General features: G+C 44.7%; 1 protein-coding gene across 2 annotated transcripts in view; it reads right to left on the reverse strand.

Annotated features, from left to right (window-relative positions):
• Myocd (myocardin) overlaps positions 1 to 16,979 on the reverse strand; it is a 97,354-nt gene that overhangs the window by 33,896 nt on the left and 46,479 nt on the right. For both annotated transcript variants that reach the window (XM_028869351.2, XM_028869352.2), the window contains exons 4-5: positions 15,671 to 15,746; positions 11,204 to 11,365 (exon numbers count right to left, since the gene is read on the reverse strand). In XM_028869351.2, coding sequence (XP_028725184.1) covers positions 11,204 to 11,365; positions 15,671 to 15,746 — 238 coding nt within the window. The remainder of the gene's footprint in view (positions 1 to 11,203; positions 11,366 to 15,670; positions 15,747 to 16,979) is intronic.

The following is a 16,979-nucleotide window of genomic DNA, read 5'->3' on the forward strand; positions in this document are numbered from 1 at the left end:
GTGGTGACCTCAAGTCAAGACACGACAATGATTAAAAAAAAATAAATAAAATGTCTAGAAGTAGAGAGTTTGGAATAAGGGCGTAGATGGTATCAGCTTGCCATCTGTAGGTTTCACATTCTTGGCACTCATGGGGCTTAACACAATTGCAATCTGTCCTGAACATATACAGGCTTTGTTCTCACTATAGCTCCCCTGGAAGTGAGTCTAGTAACTTTTTACATAGTATTGTAAATTGCATGGAACTAAACATGACAGTTAATAAATCGATGATTGACATAGAAGGGAGAATACTATGCATGGATTATGTGCCAATGGCATTTCATTTTACAGGGGGGACTGGAGTATCCTGAATAGCCATCTGTGGGGGGTCCTGGAATTAATCCCCTGTGGATATGGAGGATCAACTTTCTGTAATTAGTTCTATTTTCCCCTGTCAGGCTAAAGGGAGGGGATTCTCAATGATTTCACTCACGTCTACCCTTCACACGCCAAGAGGAGTTGAGGTGATCAGATAAGATATGGTAAAGAGGCTGAAAGTCAGGAGAAAGAGGCTGCCTGTGGATCTGTCTGCAATAATCAGAGAATCTGTCAAGGAGACGTGGCCTGGAGAGTGTCCACCGCAGGGAGGCAGAGGAGATAGCAACACAAAGTTGTCTGAGAATTCTTTTAGAGGAGGAGGGCTTGGGTGGAACCTGAAATAACTGCCTGCTAGGGACAGGACAACAGGAGGGGGCAGCATCTCGGGTGAAGATGGAGAGATGAAGAGATACCAAAGGGGTTGATGAGCAGAATTAGGGGTGAGGAAGAAAGTCCCTTAGTCAGGGGAGAGGATTATTCGGGAGCCAAATCCTACAGAGTCATAACCTAGGAGACTACATCATCAAATCATCTTCGAATCATTTAGAGGCTCCCTGCTTAAGCCAGTGGAAGGAGGAAGCCATGAGTCCACACAAACAAATACAAGGAAGTTGTTCCCATTCACACAAAGAAGCAGGGTGAATGCCAAGGCCCCTAATGTGACTGTCTGGTACCTAGAAAGCATGAGGTTGCTGTGTCACCCTCTGCCAACAGGTACATTTGAGGACGATGATGAGATGGGCTATCATGTGGACCCTGCCAGTTACTCCTTCAGGGTTGCAAGTGGTTTGGGTTTGTCACTGTGGGGGCAGAAGAGGAGGGAAGGGAAAGGAGTCTCCACACACTACACAGTTGCTTGGTTCGGGCTTAGAGCAAGAGCTGGAACCATGGAGGAGCCCCCTCCGACCTCCCCCTCCCCGCCCCTGCCAGAGCTGCTGCTGCTGCATGGTGCCTTACTTCCACAAGATGCACGAGGCATTCATGGGTACTTGGGATATTTTCTTTTTCTTGGCTCTGCCATGTCAGTGGGAGTGTGAACACTGGGAACTTACTGGGCCTAGGTTTCCCCATCTCTAAAATGGGAATAATGAATGCAGCTACCTCTCCAGATTCCAAGAAATAATATCTGCAGAGCACTGAGTGCATGGCCTGATGTGAACTGTTCAGTCATGTCTAGCTGTTACGGTGGCCGATACTGTTTTTGTTAGCATCTGCCATTCTCCAGTTTGCTATTATCAGAAACAAGAAGACCACCCAGGAGGCAGTTTATTCTGTGGTCAGCCTCGCAAAGGTCAGTGCGTCTCCACAGCAAGGAAAACTTGTTTGTCCTGAGAGAATTGTTCTGGAGAAAGAAGGAGTCAGCTTCCCTAGAGTAAGATGAGAGCCTGTCCTAGAAAGACCACCAGTTACTCCCTCTTTCCCAGTTCAAGCCACACTGCGGCAGAGAGGGACACAGGTCACTTTCTGGTCACCTTATCTGTATTCCTGTAGAACAGTCACATCAATTGCATTGCATTGTGACCTCGGGCCTCTGCTCCAATCTCCCACGACAAGAGGCTGGCTGGGAGCTGCTGGAGAGCAGAGCGCTGGCTATTGTCCCCTCAGACACGTCAGGCAGTGTGATGACAAGGACCTGCTCTGGGAGGCCCTGACATCATCCTCTGGGTATGCCCACAGGACTGGCTCTGGGCACAGGCCCCTTGGGGACCTTAGGCTGGCGACAGACCCTCACTCCCCCATGCCCTGGAAGTGATTAAATGAATGAGTCAGCTGTACTTTCCTCTGTGCAAACATTCAAAATTCCAAGATTAAATGAGATAATTGGAGCCCTGGTTACTGTCATCCTGGAACCTGCACCAAGGGCTGTGAAGGAAGGGTGGGGCAAAGATGAAAGTGCACCTCCTGATTTTCGACTTGCAAGTTAGTCCAGTGAATGGCAGGAGAGCTATTTTCATTCAAGGACAAACGGTCCATCCCCAACATGCTCCTGAACAAGAATGAAGCAAGATCTGCTTCCCCGGGGAACGTGTCATGGATCGTTCACTTAGATGTAGATGTTAACAACCGTGGCTATTGCTCAAGGAGACTTGATGAGACCCAACAACACACTCTGGTCTATAGACTGGTGGATCCTCTAAGCAGAATGAGAACTCACTGCTCTCAAAGGACATCGGTGTTTCTTTGTTATACAGCGGATGTGAACTGGTACTAGGATAAATGGATGCCCTTTCCTCAGATCCATGACACCTCAGAAATTTCCCTTGCACCAGTCTCTTGACCTGATCCTCATAAATCAGGAAACGCAGCTAACTTCTATGTACATTTATTGCATATCAGCTCTAGAGGTCAAACCCAAGGGACAAAGACTGTCATTTGGTGTAAATACGACATACTCCCGCTGTCTCCTTCTGTCTTTATGGGAAAACCCTCAGTGTCCCTGTAGTCACCTGTCAGTACCTCCAGCTGCCCTCGGAGACCTTGAAAGATATCCCCAACTCCAATTGCCTTCTTCCCAGCAATGCTAACATGGCTTCAGCAGCACTAGTCATCCAGATCACCAGGTGGCCTGCAGAGCCGAAGGGCTGCTTTCTTTTCTCAGCTCTCGCTCTTTTCTCTTGAATCTGCTGGTTCCCCAATTTTCTAAGCCCTATCCCATTTCCCCCGAATTTTCCCTCAGAAAACAAATTGACATATAGGCCCTGGTGTGTTTCCTTACCCTAAGGATCATTTGTACTTTGGAAATGATTTCTCATCGTGGAATGATAGAATCTTGTCCGTGAGGAAGTAAAGTCACGCCAAGGCAAACAGCTCTACCATCGGGCACAGCGCCATGGCTGTTGTATGTCTGCCTTTAAAATGATCGGTGGGTGTCAGCATGCCTAGTCTCTGAACATGGACTGGATTCTTCGTGAGCAAGAGAGTTTGATTTTAAAATAAGCCTTAGGGTCACAAACACATGATGGGTAAAGAGGCTTCAGAAGCAGGACAGCTGGAAACGGATGGCCCTTGAGAGAGCTCTGGCAGGTCAGACACTGGTTTCTATATTAAAAGATTGTTCTAGAGGGAGTCTACCCTTGACACTACCAAAAGAGTCAGGAACCAGAGGCTAGGTATCTCAGAAACCCAGGCTAGAACCAAACATGACCAGCAGAAAAAAAAAAAAAGTCAGCGAAATGATCCCTGGTGATATTCAGCTGTACTTGTAGACAGGAGCCTAGCGTAATCCATCAGAGAGGCTTCATCCAGCAACTGATAGAAACAGATGCAGAGACCCACAGCCAAACACTGACTAGGCTGAGCTCAGGGAATCCTGTGGAAGAGGGGGAGGAAGGATTGTAGGAACCGGAGCGGTCAAGGATACCACAAGGAAACCCGCAGAATCAACTAACTTGGGCTCACATTCTAAAACACTGGTTGTACAGAAACTAAAGTGCTGATTTAGATGGAAAATCTGGTCCAGTCCAAACACAAGGTGAGAAACTTTTCAATTGCAGCTGGAGTCCAGAGTCCTCCTACTGTTTGAGGAATCTCGCTGGGTTTGGTTTAACTCAAGCCAGGAGTCAGGCATCCGAATAAAACACTGCCATCTCTATAACTAGGGGATGCAGGATGCTCACACCCCAGGAAGAAACTATTCAATGATCAGTGAGCAGAATAACACAGGTGAAGAGAAGAACCCAGGGCTCTCAGTACAGAGGAGTACCTGAGTAATGACGACCATTCATAAGCCTAACAAGGCTTCCCACATTCTGTAGAGAAGCCATGGAGATTGCGTTAGTTATATGCCGTGTCCTGACCTCATGAGATTTTTCACAAAAAGATGATAGGCAGTCAGGTGCACGCTGAGTGGTGACCACAAGAGCCTGAGTCTTGTCTTCCTGCACAGTATGCCATTCCAAAGTGATGTGAATGAGATCAGCTAGAGTCTCTAAGACTATACATTCAGAGAAGAAACTCCCAGGTTGGAAGTGGAACCAACAGTTGGTATCCTATAACAAGACAAGTCTGTGGGTTTTTTTTTTTTTTTTTAAGACTTGGTGTGGTGAGTCCGTCAGCTACAAGAGGGTGACCTGGGAGCAGTAAGAAAAATGCAGGTGGAAAGACTCACTGTCAAAGGTCCTTCCTTGTGTTAAAGGTTCTAGATCATTCTCTCTTACATTTTAGTTACACTGCAGGGAGGGAGACAATGACACAATAGGCCCCTCAAGTCTGGTGGGAGCACAGAAACACAGCTGGAGAGAGAACCACAACGTGTAAACACAAGTGGAACGGCACGTGGATGGAGCAGGGGAAAGGAGCAGAGGTCGTGAGGCTGAGAAAAAGCACCACAGGAGCTCATCTCCGTCTCACCACAGAAGGGATGTGATCCCCAGGAGCAACAGGCACAAGAGCGAGCTGGGTCATCCATCCTTGCTGCTGGGAGAGTGCCAGCTGCTGTTTCTACAGCTGGACTCCAGCAGCCTTGTGATGTTTCTTAGCATATGTTCATTTGCTTGTGAGACTCATAAGTACAGAAGGGGACACAGAGATTGCGAGGTGGGGGTGGGGGTAAGGGAGGTAGGGGGTGGGGATGAGTGCTCTATTCTCCAAGGCTAGCACCCATTTCTGGGATTTCCTTGGGCTAAAACAAATGTATCAGCCTTATTCTTCAGCTAGTTCTTGGTATTCTGCACAGATTTCCTACCACACCACAGTCTTTTATGCATTACTCATACCCTGCCCTGGTACCACATGGAGCAGCTTTTTCTATGATACTTAATTTACTTGTAGGTTCTGATCACTGACCATGAGTTTCGAGTGGTGTCTGGCCAATTAGAAGAGGATCAATAGATATTAGTGAAGAAATGCACGCATGCAAAGGCAATCTTATCTAATCCATCGGGTGAAATCACCGTAAGTATGAGAGATTTGCAAGTATGTGCCTTCTTCTGAACTAGGAGCCACAGGATTCACTGACTGTGAATGTCTGCCTTTGTATTATTGGTGGGCCCCTCACATTCAGCAGTTAATGTGAGAATTTGTCACTTTTCCCCACCTTACTCATCCATTCATATTCCTGTCTTGATAAATGATGATGTCATTTACCTTGCCCAAGAGAGAAGCCTGTGTGTTGCACAGTAATCTATAATCGAGTCACATAATGTTGGTCATATCGTTCTCTCTTTTTGTACACACATGCAGGACTTTTTCCAGCTTGTCAGCTCTCCTCAGACAAGTGTGCCAGCCTCCCAGTGGAGCTCTTCCATCTCTCACAAGTCCACTCCACACCACAGATACAGTTTAGTCTGCATGCACAGCCTGACCCTACACACACACACACACACACACACACACACACAGAGACAGACAGACAGACAGACAGACACACACACACACACACACAGAGTTTGGACCCACCAGAACCCTTCCTGTGCTCACCACTACCTTTTTCTTATCCCTCAAAAATGATAAATGATGTTTTCTCTAGCTAGGACGTTAGAAAAACAGGTTTATTCATTTTCTTGAGCAAGAAGAACTCTAAAGTTTGAGCCTCTTGGCTTGGAAGACACACTGTAAGCCGCTTCTATCACTTGGCCAGCACTTTCCTTTCTGTCCTCTTCGCCCCTGCCTTAGAGTGGGTTATTGGTGGGCTCCTGATGATCGGTAAGTGAGACTTCAGCATTTAGGAAGTGCTCTCTCTCTGTCTCTCTCTCTCTCTGTCTCTCTCTCTCTCTCTGTGTGTGTGTGTGTGTTGTACATGTATGGAGTGTGTGAGGAGGTCAGATGAAGGTGTCAGTATCAGATTCTTCCTCAGTCACCCTGCACCTTGTATTTTGAGGCAGGGTCTCTCACTGAATCTGAAGCTTGCCGCTTTGGCTAGACTTACTGGCCAGTGAGCCTCAGGGGTCTTTTTATCTCCTCTTCTCCAGGAATAGGATTATAGGTTCATGCCTCTGTACCTGACTTTTTACATGGGTTCTGGGGATCAAACTAGGTTTTCATATTTGTGCAGCAAGCATTTTTACTGATGGAGCAGTCTCTCTAGCTCCAACTTCATTCTGTATACCAGTTGTTTGAGTCTACTTGCAGCAAACAACCCCGAGACATAGTGATTATTGTAATGGAGAAATTTACAGATGAGACAGTTGAGTCACAGTGAGATGAAATGACAGTATCTACAGGTGTGTGGCCCAGGGTCACAGAACTATGGTTCAAAGCCAGCCTGATGCATGCAAAGCTCTGGTTTGTGATCACAGGTGCAGCTCGGTGGCAGGGCACTTGCCTTAGAATTTGTGAGGCCCTGGATTTGACCACCACTGTGAAACAAACAACAATCATTCAAACAAACAAAAACACAAAGAAAGAGAGAGAGAGAGAGAGAGAGAGAGAACCAAACAACAACCACCCTAGAAAACAAATAGCAAAGCAAGCCTCTAGCTTCTCATGAAACTTCTCAGCATGCTGGACTAGAGGCAAATTGAATTCCAGTAAACACATGGAACCAACAGACTTTAAGAATAGAGTCATCAACCTCTCCTTTCTCAGAGAAGAACTGGACAGATTTCTAGTGAAGTAAAGGAGAGAGGAAGAGACAATACCCTAAATATTGTATTTAAGTTGAAAAATGGAGTCCGAGTTCAAAGACGCTTAGAACCACAGCAAGCCAACACCACATACTGCTGGAGACTCATGAACTTTGACATACAGGAGGAGGAGAATTTCCAGCATGGGATAAATCATACAGCTGGTATAAGGTAAAAATTTGAATATGCATGTAGCTATGAGCATCACCATAGAAAGTCACAAAAGAACAACTCCCAAGAAAGGGACTCAGCTTCGGAGATGTGAATGAGCAAAACTCATGAAGCTGATCATGAGACCACATTTAACAGTTTCCGTCACTCAGAAAAGTCTCAGAGGTAATTATCAATTACTTTGTGAAATGTATACTGATAAATCACCCTGGACTTACAATGCAGTGACTTTCAATGGTGCAAAAGCTATCGTCTTTCAGGAGGAACTTTACTGAGAAATTTGCACTTTGATCTTTTCCTGGGTCAACTATGCCCTCTTTAATCCTTTGGTTATGCTGGTAGCCACTGTCTTCAGACCTGTGGTCATAGCATGAAACAAACCACTCCCCACAGTGTTTCAAGGCAGGATGCTCTAGGCTGGGATTCTCAGGTGTAGTAAATATATTTTCAATTTGGAATGTGTCTATTTGCACATGACCTTACCATAACTCAAGGAGCATCCAGATGGCTTTGACATTTAAATTGGACCAGTATAGAACAAATACAGTACAAAGCAATATTACTTTCGAATGCTGTAACTGGATAGTTGTTTATCAAATATTATGGTCCCCTTTCTGCAGTGTGGAGCTACTGCTGGGAAACAGATGGAGCTCAACCAGGGGACCGTTCTCAGCCTCTATACTGATCTCACAGGAGGCTGAGCGAAAGCAAGGTATTCATTTTTAGATTTCACTGGCTAGATCCAGAGGGTGATGAAGCTCCAAGCTTCCAAGCTTCTAAAAGAAAGTTTTATTGGAACACAACCATACCCGTTTGTTTACTTGTTGCCGTGGTTACATCCCCACTACAAGAGTGAGTGGAGCAGTCATGACAGATTGAGCTTATAGTTTACTATCTGGCCCTTTAAGAAAAAGAGTCATCTTCCTTGGAGGGTGGTGGGGGATGGGGAGGGGCAACAAGATGAAGGAGCCTGCCACAGAGGATTCCTCTTAATGGAAAACTCTTCCTGGGCTGTTAGAACACTAAATAAATGCCATGACACGCCAATGACAAAAGTGATTCAAATGTATAAGTAAAACGTTTGTAATTTCTAAAAACAGAATCATGAAAGGTTGCTCCCAGGAATGTCAGGGTGATTTGGGAGGGAATCAATGCCACACGGCTGCCACAGGCAGAAATTGTCTTTTCACATCATTGTTTCGCATCCTTTGAAAGCGTCTTACTCAGTATCCTCTTCAAATCACCCTTAGGGAAGAACACATCCTTATACTACCTGTACCAAAAGCACCTGTCATACATAAAGGCGGGTGACTACAGACTTCCAGCTAAAAGAGAAATGGGATGAAAACATGTGCTCCTCAAACTGTCATGATGCAGATAAACGTAACATAGACAGCCTGACCTGTTATCACTTCATCTTTACCAGACAGGGTCTTGCTGTACAGCCCAGTCTGGCCACAAGCTCACTGCCTCATGGCTGCTTTGAATCACTGTCAACCTATCAGTAATAATAAGATTCTACTAAGCAAGAGGTACATGACTATTCAATCATCTTGCATGTCATTATTTATTGAATATGTATGATTTATATAGGCTTTCTATGCCATATACATAATTTTATACATGAAGTAGGTGTTTCTATAGCTCTTTAAGAAAAAGAGCCATCCTGCTAGATATACGTATGTAGTAAAATTTTATTTTATTTGGTATACTACACTATATAATGGATAGCAAATTGATATAATTTACAAATGTAAATACATACTGGAATTCTTAAATGAAGTGCAAGAATTACTGAAATGCTACTATCCATGTACGGTTCTAAGATGACATTGATCATATAATATATAGGTGTTCAGCTACCAGTCATTACACAAAGTGGGGCAGGAAACAGGTTTCATTTGTAGACATAGACATTTTGACTTAAACAGTGTGAACTGAGAAACTTATTGGCACTCTTAAGGAAATCTTCAAAGATGCTAAGAAAAAAGAAATACGCAAAATTAATGTTTCCAATGTCACAGTGATCCAAAGGATCTGGCTTATAACAACAACAAACCGTCTTGAGGGAAATATAAGGTTTTGGGTAAATGGAAAGGAACCTTGTGTTTCTGACTTGGAAGAATCTGTATCCTTTAAACATATGAATCCACTGCAAATTAACTTATAAATGTGTTGCATTTTCAAACAAATTTAGAAAGGAGTAAATTAACATCCAAAAAAACTATTCCTAAGTTTTATCTCCAATACACCTCTGTAAGTAGCCAGGAAACAATAGACAAAGCAGGCTAATGTAAAGAAGTTTTTGAAGATAAATGTGAAATCAAATTGTAAAACACACCACAAAATTTTGGGCAAAGCAAAATTACATGTGCCTCTTAATCTAAGTCCTGAAATATTTTCAGAGACACTCAGTTTAAATGTGAAAATGCAGGTGTGTATATGATGATCTAAGTGAAAAAAGTCTATATTCTTAGCTCAGAAATATTTTCCTTTCCTTTCTTTCTTTTATACCAGGCTGGCCTCCAAACTCACTGAGATCCACCTGCTTCTGCCTCCCAAGGGTTGGGGGATTAAAGGCACGTACCACCACTGCCAGGCAAGCTGGGAACTCTTTTCAATAAAAACAAGTTTAGAAACTATGAAGAAAAAAGATGAACAGATGACAGAGAAATTTGAAAGTACTGTGTGCAAAATCAGGATGCAGAAGGCAATGTAAAATGGTAAATTGTCTGCTACCCTAATGATAGATTTTTCTTTCCTTGTATAAGTAGTACATACATGGAGAAACACAGGCAGGAGGAAGAAAAGAGAAAAGGCTACCAGTTGGATAACCACAAGGGCAGGTGTAAGGTCAGTATACGCTAAAGGTGCGATTAAAAATCTTTTGCTATAATAGAGAAGTAAGTGACAATGTATAGTCATGGGATAGAATGCTCCAAGAATTGATAAGAGATGCTCAATGGCGTTTTCTCCCCCAGACTTTCTTCCTGTCTGAGGAAGTATCTATCAGAGCAGTGATGAAAGCAAGAACTCCTGAGAGCTGTAGGCCAAGTTCACAGGCACAAGACATTCCATGTGGAGACTGGGTGTGAAAAGGACAGACAACCATGGTGAGATGTCCAAATGGGCACTGGGAGCAGAGCCAGTGACTCTCCTGGAGCTCCTATTTCATAATTACACAGTCCAAAGGCAGCATCCACATGACCTCTGAATGGATGGGTAAGACCAAGATGTGAATCAACTCAAGGGCAACTCACAATAACCATAGTTTAGAATAAGATATCCTCACATGTGCTTTTGGCTACATATTAAAACATTTAAATATCTATTGGTAAATAGTACCGTTCAAGTGCCTCCAGGAGCTGCCTGTGGGTCTAACAGGAAGAAAGTCAACTTGCCTATAGGAATGTTCATCTCCTACTACTCCACTCTCCCCTGTTAACCCAGGGCCCAACTCAAAGCATAGCTTAGCTGAACTCTGTGCTTGCAGGCTCTTTGGATTCACCTAAGGTTGGTTGGTTTAAAGGTCTATGAAATGAGTTAAGGTGGTTTCTGAGGGAACTGGTGAGTGCATCATCTCCTTGAGTGGCCTCAGACATCACTTAAGAATGGTCAGTTTCACACATGTCATAGCGTGAGTTTGGCTTGTGAAAGCCTGGACCTCGTCATCTCCATCTCAACCCTAGCACACGGCAGCCGACTGCTATTCTTCCACTGCACTAGTTAACTCTCTACCTCTCTCTTCGTCGATTGACTTGGTTTTTAAGATCTCACTAGAAGCCAGATTGACCTAGAACTGACTATGGAGCTCAGGCTGGCCTTGAAATCATGGTAATCCTCCTGTTTCAGCCTCTCAAGTGCTGGGATTATGGCTGTGAGACTTCATTACTAACTGTTCTCATCTCATCCCTCCTGCCTCTGCCTCGATAACAGAAAGCTGAGGAGGGTGCCCTCTGGGTATGAAGTATATGCTTGGGGACCAATCCCATGGCATGGCTCATCCAGTGAGCTGCTCAGAACCAGAATGGGGTTCCTTAATTGTCAGAACTGTGGCTGCCCTGGGGTTCACAAGTGTGGGACAGGTGTGCCTCCCCAACCCCAACTACCTTTTATAGCCTCTTTTACTGAAGAATCCATAGGCAATATGTTCTTCTCCACCAGTTCCAAAGGCCCTGGGCGGAGAGCAATCTTTTCATTGAGGTCATCTGCAAGGCGGGCCCTTTTCAGCTTCATCTGAGCAGTTGGAATGGATCTTTCTGCCGTGGAGGCTACAACATTGAAACAGACAGGATCCGTTTTAGAATTTGATGTCATTTTGTTTGGTTTGGGTTTTTTTGGCTTGGGGTTACACAACACTGTCACACCATGCTCTACCATCCTGATAATTTTTCAATGCGAGCATCATCACTTCACAGGGATTAGCACCAGCGAGCAGACACTTCCAAATAAAGGCAAATGAAGAGGCACAGGAAAGCTGGAGAAACTCGCCTGGAGAGGATTTGTTTTAAAAAAATGCAATTTGGCAATTTTGTAAGCAAGCAATCCATGGGGTCCATGTGGCTTGCTTGACCCTCAGTTCCTGGCTTTTGAGAGTGATTGGCACAGGCCAGGACTGCAGTAAACATCATCTCCTGGTGATAGTTGGTGTGGCAGGGTGTGTGTGTGTGTGGGGGGGGTGCTGTAATTTTCTAGGGGATTTTAGATTTGTCAATGTTGTGATACTGACTGAGAGTCCAATGTTCAGATATGTTATAAAGGCAAAAAAATTTTTTTGCAGTTGATATTTTAATTAAACAGAGGGATTTAAAAAAAACTGAATTTATCCAACAGGCAGTTTCTCATCATTTGGAGGGTGAGGAAGGTCAAGTACATCGTTCTAAACTCTAACCTTTATGGCTGACCCTAAATGTCCTCTTCAGGGTGAGCTGTGAGTGATTTCCGTGAAAAAAAAATTATGAAGAAAAATCCTGCCAACATGTCACTTCTGGTGGAGAAATGTAAGGTAAGAAGCTTTCAGGGCCTGTCTCAAAATTCTGAGTTTAAACAATGAGGTGTTTATAGACACCTCTCCCAACCCTCTAATCCAGACCTGGGGTCTTGAGTCTGACTGCGCATTTCCTACACAGCAGAGAAATCTCCTAATTCATTCTGCCAATCATGCTTGTCCAGAAGCTCCACATGGAAGAATGGATGGGATGATCCAAAAGCTAAGAGCACTGGCTGCTCTTGAAGTTCAGGACTCCAGTTTAGTTCCCAGCCCCTAGGTCAGGTGGCTCACATCTGCTTAGAACCCCAGCCCCAGGAGACCTGACACCCTCTTCTGGCTTCTACCAGCTTTCTTGTGCGACATTACTCTCCTTCTTCTTGCTGACACATGTCATTAAAAAATAAAATAAATCTTAAATAAAAAAGAATGTGGTTATCCAGGTCCTGGCTGGACTCCACTTTGACACTTTCCAACACGCTCGGCCACAGCCTCTCAGCCTCTCCTCACACAGGCCCTCAGCCTCCAAACCTGCCATGAATGGATCCAATTACTTCCTGGACATATCAGTCAGGCACTGGTCCCTTCTGCCCTTGGGACACAGTGTGCTCACTTTTGCAACCTCTTCCCTATTTCCTGTCCCCACCTGAATGAGAAACTCAAGAGAGAGGAGCTGCTGGCATCTTAGTGGGTCTTTGGTACTTCAGGAAACTAATTCTTAATTTCTACTGGCGCAACTAGAAGCCTCCATGGAAGAGACATGCCACAGAATCAAGGGCTGCTGTGGTGGAGCACAGTGATATCAAAGACAGTGACGAGGGAAACAACTCTTGGAACATGCTGGGGATGAAAGTCAGGCCGGTGCCACAGAGCTGAGACCAGGGCACCTCTGTGCACATGGCGTCACAAATGCCAAGGCTATGCACGAGGAAGTGAAAGGAGCAGGGGACTTGCCATGCCGTACCAGTCTTTCCGAGCTGTCTTTTCTTATTATTAGATCAATACTTTTTCTTCCCAGAACTGGACCACGAATGCACATATTTACATGTTTAGTTTGTCTTCCCAGAATTTGTCTATAAATACTGCTTTGCTTTCTGCTGTTTTCACTAAACATCTTCTAAGCCTTTTCTTATTAAGTCATTACTCTTCGAAGCCCTTGCTGTGTTGGCTCTGTGGAATTAAACTCAACACAGGATCCCCAAGTAAATTTACTTGGGGACCCCCCCCATTGTTGAACATTTTACCAGTTTCCATGTTTTCCCCTGCAATTAATTCCTTGCTAGACACCATTTTTGCATGCAAACCTTTGCAAGCTCAAGATTAGATGCAAGGTCAAGGAGTTTGATACACTCTGCCAAAGTGCCCTGTAGAAACCCTGACCCGGTAGCACCCTACCAGCAAAGTACAGATGCCTGCATCTCGTGCATTCTTTCCACATGCAATATCTATTTTCGTTTGCTAACTGGACCACTGAAAGTCTGTATCTCAAGTGAATGGCCTTTCTTGGTCTGTTTGTATAGCTGTAATTTTGTGCTAGCACAGCAATGGGTCCCAGGATCTTCAGAGGTGTCACTGTAAAGGAGGTAAGAATTGTGTCACTTGTGCCTGAGAGCCCTTAGGATTCTTTAGAGGCTTCCCTCCAGATCCTGTGCTGTCTGCTGTCTGTCTCACAGCATCTCACTTATTCCACATTGGAGAAATGTCGGGAAGCCAGGAGAGTCAGAGATGAGGCTGATCAGAGAGGACAGACTCACAACTTCCTCTCTGTTTCAGGGCCTTTCCTACCCTGTACAGCTTGTATCGGGGTGGAAGGAAATCTGCATTCTAGAGAGAGCACACGGGTGCTGGGTGCATGCTGCACCTCCACCTTAAATGTCCTTCCTTCTTCCTGAACTTGCTCCGTACTTTGTATCCCAGCTCCTTCCTTCCCTTCCCCACTCTATTCTGAGTCAGATCTCTCCCTTCTGAGGCCTCCTCCCTGCATTCACACACCACACATTCACACACCAGGCATTTTCTCTCTTGTGCTGGTTGGTGAATGCTAATTCTCACGTCTGCCTTCTCTGTTACCCTGGGAGGGTTCGCTAAGGGCAGACATCTTGTTCATCTCTGCACTGACAAGGCCAGCCAGTCCCTTGCAATCGTCAGTGCAGCATTTTCTCCCTGATCAAATAGTTCATAGAAAATGTCAAAGTAGAAGCTGAGCCTCTCTGAGGCTGGGCACCAGTGGTCTGAGCCTTCCCATTGCAGGAAAGGCCTCTCCCCTGCTCAGGTGTCAGACTAAGGTGGCAAGGAGGCGTTTGCTTCGTTTCCCCTTTCTCAACATGGTCGCAGCATCCCAGGGAAAAACTTCGCAGATCAGCACTGATTTTTTCGGAGATTATTATTTCCCACCCATTAGAGCAGTGGTTCTCAACTTTCCTAATGCTGAAACCCTTTAATACAGTCCCTCATGTTGTGGGGACCCCCAACCATAAAATTATTTTTGTTATTACTTCATAACTGTAGTTTTGTTACTATTCTGAATCATTATATGAATATCTGTGTTTTCTGATAGTCTTAGAGGACCCCTGTGAAAGGGTCATTTGACCCCCCCAAAGGGGTTGCAACCCACAGGTTGAGAACCATTGCACTAGAACATAAAGACATCCACAGGGCAAGATCAAACTGCCACTTGGTGACTGTGGCAACAACTAGATGGGCCCCTCACATGAACAGAGAAGGACACTCTGTAGGTGCTCAGGGAAACTGTGGAATCGCCTGGCCTTCAAGTCAGAAGAGGGGTAGGTTGTAGTAGAACATTATTTTAAGGTGTGCTACTTTTGTTTATGTTGCGTTTATCTCTGTGAAGCTGTGTTACTGTGCCTGTGTAAAACACCTGATGGTCTAATAAAGAAATGGCCAATAGCAAGGTAGGAGAAAGGATAGGCAGGGCTGGTAGACAGAGAGTATATATAGAAGGAAAAAACTGGGAGAGGAGAGAACTATCTAGAAGGCAGAGAAGGAGGAGGACTCCAGGGGCCAGCCACCCAGCTACACAGCAAGTTACAGAGTAAGATTGAGATTTGCAGAAGTAAGAGGATGTGAAAAGCCCAGAGGCAAAGGGTAGATGGGATAATTTAAGTTAAAGAAAGCTGGCTAGAAACAAGCAAGGCTAAGGCCGGGCATTCATAAGTAAGAATAAGCCTCTGTGTGTGATTTTTTTTGGGAGCTGGGTGTTGGGTCCCCCTAAAGAGCCCAAAACTGAACACCCAACAACAGTAGGTAAAACAGGAAGTCAAATTCGAAACAAATGTGTGGCTTTCTAAGCCTTCTATGTGGCTAAGAATGAGTGGATGACTGCTTAAAATGACCTAATACAAGGCTGGGATGGAGATATTTCTATCTATCTATCTATCTATCTATCTATCTATCTATCTATCTATCATCTATCTATCTATGGTTTAAAATATTTTTATTTTATTTCATTAATTAGTTTATCTTTGGAGAGGCTTTAAAAAGACTTAGCAAGTAGAGACAGGCAACTCTAGAGACAGGCCCCCTGCTGGGCAGGCATCTCCTAGTTTATGATTTATGTAGCCTTCCTTACCTTGGAGAATGTGCATATTAACCAGGCTGCCACGATCAGACCTGTTTCTGCCCTTGCGCCTCAGGGAATCTTCAGTCTGTAGAAGAAAAGCACAAAACTCTCAATTTCTCTCAAAAGGGAAAAGTTCTCCATGAGTGGTGAATGGAAAATACCCCTTCTCCCATGTTTTTGCAAAGAAACACAAAATTTCCCCTTAGAATTTTAGTATGGGAAAGACAGGTGCAGAGGGGTAAGAAAAAAAAAAAAAGCCTGGGCCCGAGTTCAGGGCTATAAATACAAAGACATTCTAGTGATATTCATATGGCAGTTGACCTGGAGTCATGCCTAAGAGTCACCAAAGCGACCAAGGTCAGAGATAAAACCTAGCACAAACATGCACTACAACAGGACTCCATACAGCCTTTGCCAGGCGTCTTTGACATGGTGAAGTGTGAAACCTGTGACCCAGACTTTGGCAGGCACCTAGGGAAGGATGGTTTGCCACACCTCATTGTCATGGAGGAGCCGTCCGGAGGGATGGCAGGCTAGGCTCAAACCAACTGAGGATTACAGGCCTCTGACTCCTTCTTCTGGTTCTTCCCTCTCCCTATTCTAGGTCTGCCCCTGGTCTCCCCAGTGCTGATGACATCTGTTGCTCATTACTCTGTGGTGCTGAGAATCACAGCTCCTCACAGGCAACTTGGAAGAATCACAAAATCTTGTTCTTTCTGTCTATTCACAGACAGGCTGCAAGGCTGCAACTAACAGGCAAGCAGAGACACCAGCCTGCCGTTCCCATGTCATGGAAGGTGCTGACGGCTCCTCCATTGCATTTATATCACTGATAAAAGAGGAGCAGAAATCTCTGATGAAGGTGCCTGATGAGTACGTCAATTTTTTTCTTCAAATGAAAAAATAGAACAAACCAAACAACCCTGCCCCCCAGATGAGAAAAGCAAATGAATGCCACTCTTTGGGTGGCTCCAAATAAACCCCACTCACAGCCTTCATCTTTCCACTGAACCCACTTAGGAAAATCAGATTTTGCTAAGAACGACTGTACAAAAAGATAAATCAGTGGGAAGGCCAACCTTACTTCCCTTCTTAAAGGTGTCTTGACCTTTTGACGTCTAGCATATCTTTGGTGACTGTCCTCCAACATCGAGTGATTAAGAATGTTCCTTTTTTTTTTTTTTCAGCTGTGAACTATCACTCTTAAAGCTTACACGGTAGATGTCATTTTCACAGTTGCCTTTGCTTTTTTGAGAGCAAGAGTCCATATGGTGTGAGGCCAGGGATGTGGCCATTTGGAGTTGGTTGTAGAAATCCT

The sequence above is a fragment of the Peromyscus leucopus genome, chromosome 8b, assembly GCF_004664715.2.
Source record: "Peromyscus leucopus breed LL Stock chromosome 8b, UCI_PerLeu_2.1, whole genome shotgun sequence".
In the NCBI taxonomy this organism is placed as follows: Eukaryota; Metazoa; Chordata; class Mammalia; order Rodentia; family Cricetidae; genus Peromyscus; species Peromyscus leucopus.